Source organism: Octodon degus, unplaced genomic scaffold (assembly GCF_000260255.1).
Source record: "Octodon degus isolate 3935 unplaced genomic scaffold, OctDeg1.0 scaffold00008, whole genome shotgun sequence".
NCBI classification, from domain to species: domain Eukaryota; kingdom Metazoa; phylum Chordata; class Mammalia; order Rodentia; family Octodontidae; genus Octodon; species Octodon degus.
Genome location: NW_004524584.1, coordinates 5,150,900 through 5,157,331, shown reverse-complemented (window position 1 = coordinate 5,157,331; position 6,432 = coordinate 5,150,900). Strand labels below are relative to the sequence as shown.

Sequence of the window (6,432 nt, the reverse complement as noted above, 5' to 3'; positions counted from 1 at the left end):
TATTGTAGCAGGGCCAGGGAGATGGCTCAGTGGAATGAATAAGCACTTCCTTGGCAAGCGCAAGGGCCTGAGTTCAATCCCCAGTGCCACAAAAAAAAAAAAAAAAAAAAGATCGTAGCAATCCAAGTAAAAAAGAATGGTGCCCTGAACTAAGTGCCAGTACTAGGAAGGAAGCAGAGCTTAGTCTGTAGGGCATTACTGTAAGAAGGTGTAAGAGATCAGCTAGATTTAAAGCAGTGGGGGAGGGGAGGAGAAAAATCTGAGATAACAGGGGTTGTTTTTTAAGATTTGTTTGGTACAGGGTCTCGCTACACAGCTCAGATTTTTCTCAGCCTCCCTAGAGCTCAGATTACAGCTATGCACCACCACACCGTTTAAGTGGCTGGCTCGGTGTAAGACTGGCACAGCATGTAGTAACAGGGATTGAAACTGGGTCCAGGCAAGCACTGCCAAGCTATCTCCCAGGCCGGGAATAATAGGATTTCTTTCATTAAGATGATGGTGCCGGGGCTGGTGAGATGGCTCAGTGGTCTAAAGCACCTACTTAGAACAAGCTCAGCAAAGCACAGGGACCGCGGTTCAATCCCCCAGCACCACATGCCAGCCAGCCCCACCCCCAGGCGGGCTGAGCTGGCCACACACACACACACACACATACACACACACACACACAAAGATTTAAAAAAAAAAGATGATGGTGCCACTGATCATGCTCCAGTAAGCCCTACTACTAAAGAGTGGCTAACATTTGCAAAGTTTGTCATCAGGCCCTCATCTGTATCTCAATCTAAGAGGCAAACTCATGAGTTGAGGAAAGTGATGTAGTAGGGTGAAGTGACATACCCAAAGTCACATTAAGCCCTCAACCTGGATTGGAACCTGGATTCCAAAGCCCATTCCTCTCAAAGCTCACAGGGAAGCTTCAGTCTTGACCATTTCTATTGCTAACATTTGGCTGCTTAGCAGCAGGCATTCAAATACTGAATGAATGATTCTCACTCTCGACAGCCCCTAAAGTACACTAAAGTACTTACACACACTGCTGGCTTGCAAACAGCAAGTCAGCGCACCAGAGTTAGAAAATGTCTTCCATTCTGACAGTAAACAGTCCCAGTCTGACAATATATTGCTACAGTTAACTTTTTTTTTTGCGGAACCGGGGATTGAACTCAGGCCCTTGCACTTGCCAGAGAAGTGCTTATTCCACTGAGCCATCTCCCTGGCCCAACTTCTGTGAATTTCATTCCTCAAAATTAAGTCTGCCATCTTCAGCTTCACTCCTATTCAGTTACCTGTTTTTGTTGTTGTTTTAAATTTATTTGGTACAGGGTCTCACTACATAGCTTGGACTCATAGTAATCCTCCTGTTTTCAGCCTCCCCAGCACTGGGATTTCAGGCATGCATCACCACACCTGGACTTGGTCCCCAGCATGTAGGACCAGGGATCAAACCCTGGTCCCTACACTTGCCAAAGCAGGCACTTGGTCTACTATCTCGCCAGCCCTTTGAGCTGTCTCCCTGCCCTCCTGTTGCCTCTTTATCCAGCATATTCCACCTGCTTTGAGGCATCAGGAGACTGGGGAAGTTTGGTAACTAAAAATGGATTATTTTTGCAACATGATCAAGTTGTGAATAATTTTTGATATCATAAACTGGTATTGATAAGGAACAATTTTCCAAACACCAGCTAGGCTTTTTTAAGTCTGACTTCAGGGCTGGAGAAGATCAGCGTAAGCACCCACTTGGCAAACTCAAGGTCCTGAGTTCAATCCCTGGTACCAAAAAATTAAATAAAATTAAATAAATGAATAAATAGACATCAGAAATGCTTTTAAGAACTAGGTGTGATGGTATAAAGCTTGTAGTCGTAGCTTGAGGGATGAGGCAGGACAATCACTTTAGCCCAGAAGCTGAAAACCAGCAAGGGCAACATAGCAAGGCCAGGCTAAAAAAAAAAAAAAAAAAAAAAAAAAAGAGCTCAGTGGTAGATTTTGCCTAGTGGAGACAAGGCCTTGCACTTGACCTCTAGTGCTGATATAAAGGAGGTGGGGGTTAAACTAGGCTATGGAAAATGCACGTATATAGTCCCAGCACTCAGGCTGACACAAGAAAGACCACAAGTTTAAGGACAACCTGAAACCTGAGACCCTATCTAGAAATATGAACAAGTAACTCAGACAGGGTATATCCACTTGAGTGTATTTTTCCTTCTACTAGTTAAGTCTTGGCACTGTTTTAAGGGTTATGTCTAGAAATTTCTGCACATCTATTATAGTTTTCTGCAAACAGTTAAGTGGTTGCAAATAACTGTTTTAGTAAATGGCCATGTGTATGTTCCTAGGTTCTTATGTAGCCTCAAAATATTACATCAGTTCAATCCAGGAATTGGTAACATATCCTATAATCCCAGCACTCGGGGAAAGCTGGGCAGAGGATCATAAATTCAGACTCAGCCTGGGCAATTCAGGGTCTGAGACCCTGATTAAAAATTAAAGAGCAGCAGTGAGAGCACTGTCAGGGATGCAGACCCTGGGTTCAAGCCCCTATACTTCCTAAGAGAAGAAAATGTGCTGAGTCCATTAGGCAGCCATCCTTCAAGAGACCAAGGTTTCAGGTCTATCTAAAGCATATTTAAGTGTAGCCTGGAAGACACAAAATTCAGTAACCTCCACAGGAGTGCATGCAGAGGGAATGTTCCCCAGGATGAACATCTAGATATGCTGTGAAGTTCTACAAAGCAGAATGAAGGGAAATCCATTAAGATGGTTTTAGCATGCTCTCAGTACAAACTTGCACATATAAAGGTGCCTATCGAAAGCCAGGCAGGAAACCTATACAGCATTTTGAGAACTGAGAAGGTTCCCCACGCTGCACAGAATACAATGAAGTTCCACCATGCTCTAACCTGACATCGTCTTGCTCTTTTCCACCAAGCCCCCTATGAAAGGCTTGATAGAGCTTATTTTCAACAACTTCTGACATGGACTTGAGAAACAGGGAAAATAATTCTCTAAAGTGTTAGTTCATTTAATAATTGCCAATTAGCAACCGAGGGTACTTCTGCAGGCCATTCTTCAGTCTCTGGGTTTGCCATAGTAACTTCTACCCAACTGTGATTGTTGAAACTTAAAAAGTCACCTGCTCTTGGTTCTTTTTCAGCTCCTTTGAGGATTATGAAATAGATGAACCCAACTCTCCCTCTGAACTTGGAAACAAAAGCAATAAAATAGTAACCTCAAGCATTTCAGAGCAATGTGGAAAGCTTCAATCAGTGGATGAAGAATAGTTGCCAAGGTCAACATGGAAGACATATATTTTAATACCTTTCTTATGAAGAGATGCCCTAGTTTGGATACTACTTTTTAAAGGTGTTGATCTCTCCAAGTATGTATCTGTACTAGGAACTTTTAAATATTTTTAAGCAATGGGTCTAAATACACACTTAAGACTCCAGTTTGCCTCAAATTCTTGCAGAGCGTTTCCTTCAAGCATCTATGACAACATACCATCACTTTACAAAGTCTGCACATGAGCACTATACCCCTGAATGTACCTTGGGTCCCTTGGGAACAGTGTCAAGCAGTTCATCCTCTGCACAGAAGCAGAAGTTGCCTCAGTATTGGCCAAAATCCCTGAGGCTCTCAGGGCTCCTATGGAGCCTGGAAGAAATGTTCACTTGCAGAAAACTTGAGTCTCAAAATTCTGGAACCTGAAAACATAGTCAAGGTCTCCAAAACTGACTTAGTCCTAGTCATAAAAGCACTGCCAAACATCTCAGAGACTTCCTTTAATTATGTGTACTACAGTTCAAAGATAGTGAACTTACCTGGTTTAATGTAATTTCACAATGATCTGCCAAACTGCTAGTCACTTTACATCCTCAGGTATTATTCCCACTGGGCCTTCCAATTTCACTGGCAAGCTATAGCAACCTCCCCATTCTTACTGTGGGTCTTACATAAAATCACAAAAACTTAAATGAAGACAAGTACAAAAATCTGACTCATACTTGAAAAAAATCTTTTAACACTCAAAACTAATCATGTATTAACTTCTGTATTATCTGTCTCCCTATCTTTATAGCAGAAGGCCTAAAGACTTAAAAGGAATAGTGACCTAATAGTAATTCTTCCTAGTCTTTTCTTCATTGAATGTAAACAATAAAAACCTCCATCTAAATATTCTATAATGTTGAAAGAAAATTATTAAGGCAGATATTTCATCCACCTCAGTATTTATCACAGAAATGGAAGAAAATCGTGATGGTACCCATGAAAGCAAGTTCTTTCTTACTACAGAGGTATTATGAGTTCATTTCAGAATCCTGCATCTTTTCAACAGTCCACAGTGTATAGCTTGGGGCAGGGGATGGAATGAGAGAAACTACTTAAAAGGATGGATACTTCTTGATATAAGTTTAAAAAAAAATTCCTCCAAAGCAGTTTAAGTGTCAACAGTTTCACTTCCTTGCTGGTGTACAGCCTAGCACCAAAATAACCAAACACTGGGCAACAGTAAGCAAAAAGTGGAGAAAATTAAAGAAATGCACAAGAGTTACCAATTGTAGCCATCCTGCTTTTCACAAGATCTCCTAGCTTCGTTAGTGTACCTTTATGATTAAACATTACAAATTTGTGATACAAGAAATTTACCACCAATGCTATTGAACCTTTACAACAGGGAAAGTAACTTTTAAAAATTATTCAGATAAAAATGCAAAAGGTTAAACTTTTAAGAAAACAGATAAGGTTTAAAGGTTTTATTATCTACAATTCTTTGAGGCTCACCAAAGAGTAAAAATACAAATCACTTTTACATTGTATTTGTTATTATTTGGCTTCTTTGTTTTGTTTTTTCTTTATAAAAAGTGAAGCTATCAGTACCATCTCTTTTGGATAATTTGGGTTGCCTAAAATTACATTTTTAACAGACATAGCATGTGATTCACTGTATTCCCTTCTTAGGGCTGAATATAAGAAATGTGAATTCTGAGGACCTAGGATAGTATGCTCTACTTTTTGATAATGCTAAATAAATAATAGTAAATTTAAGTGTTACTGCCAAACTGGAAATTTCAAATTGTTGTAACATCACAGATTCCTTGATAAAGGAAAGAATTACCATGATCTTAATGCTATTTAATTAAAAATGAGTTTCACAGCATAACTTTAATTGCAAAGGTAACTGAACTAATAAAACTGTATATTTGCCCTGCATCTTACCTGTCACTGTATTGTCAAGTTGTTTATATAGAACTTTAGAGTTAAAAAATAAGTCATTGCTCAGTTTTTAGAAATGTTAAGATGTGTTTGAGTGGGCAAGGCTGCATGACTTAAAAAATTGTTTTTTCTTTTTGCAAAACTAAATAAAATTTCTCAAATATGAATCACGTTCACTAAGATAATCCCACCACTATCTGAATGAGTAACACCATGAAGAAACTTTTGAGTTTCTAAGAGTAACTTTTTCAGCCCTTGGAAACATTGTGATAGGAAAAAGAATCAAGATTTGGAAGTACAGAGTTTACAGGGACCAAAATGGACATTAACCTTATCTATAATGTATCTCATACAATTGCACATTCCTGGGTAAAGTTTTAGTTTTTTTAAGAAGGAAAAATATAGACCTTCTAAGTATTAGATCCAGACAATGGACTTTGAACTTAGCACATTATATACTTTAGGAAATATTATTTATGGGACAGGACAAAATTTTGTTATAAAACTTTTCAACAAGGTTGCCAAAGAATTATTTCAGGAACACTAGTAAGACAATGAAATAAAAAAGCACTCATAAATGTATACTTCACGGGGCTAATCAAAAAGATAAATGCCAACTAAAAAAACTACCTAAAAGATGATTTGATTGTTTATATTAGTAACAATCAAGACCCTGAAAAATTTCATATTAAATATTCTTGTTTTAGCAGTTTTGTATCCTGATGAAGTAAATCCAGTTACTTCAGTAATTTCCTAAGTCAGAATTCCTAAAGGTGTTTAAAATAAGCACATACATACATACATACAAAGGCACTGTAATTATTCTTCCCCCAAATCAATACAGACCATTCAAAGCATGCTATCCTCAGCATTCTACAACATAGAATTAGAAAACTATCATTTATTGATAGATTTTAAGGTGTAATACAGGTTTTCAAAAATGTGGCAGTGAGAATACCAGCATAAAAAAGAGAAACTTGTGCTAAAAACAACCTGAATTCATCATTGGCAATATTACATAACAATCAAGGTCCTCACATACTAATAATGATTTTCACTTTTGTCTATATTGCCAACCTCCCATGCATCAAAAAACACAAAACCAAGATTATCAAACTTGGGAAGCAATAAAGTACTCCATGAATTTTAAGATCATATTAGGAAAGTTTAGGAGATTTGCAAAATATATCAATCATCCATGTGTACAATCTC

The 6,432-nt window shown here is 38.3% G+C and overlaps 1 protein-coding gene across 3 annotated transcripts in view; it reads left to right on the top strand.

Annotated features, from left to right (window-relative positions):
- Ppp2r3a (protein phosphatase 2 regulatory subunit B''alpha) overlaps nt 1-4,448 on the top strand; it is a 113,233-nt gene extending 108,785 nt beyond the window's left edge. For 2 of the 3 annotated variants that reach the window (XM_004624999.2, XM_004625000.2), the window contains exon 13: nt 3,161-4,448. In XM_004624999.2, coding sequence (XP_004625056.1) covers nt 3,161-3,287 — 127 coding nt within the window. In that variant the 3' untranslated portion in view covers nt 3,288-4,448. The remainder of the gene's footprint in view (nt 1-3,160) is intronic. The other variant, XM_023705043.1, reaches the window with a different exon arrangement.
- Nucleotides 4,449-6,432: the final 1,984 nt, after the last annotated feature.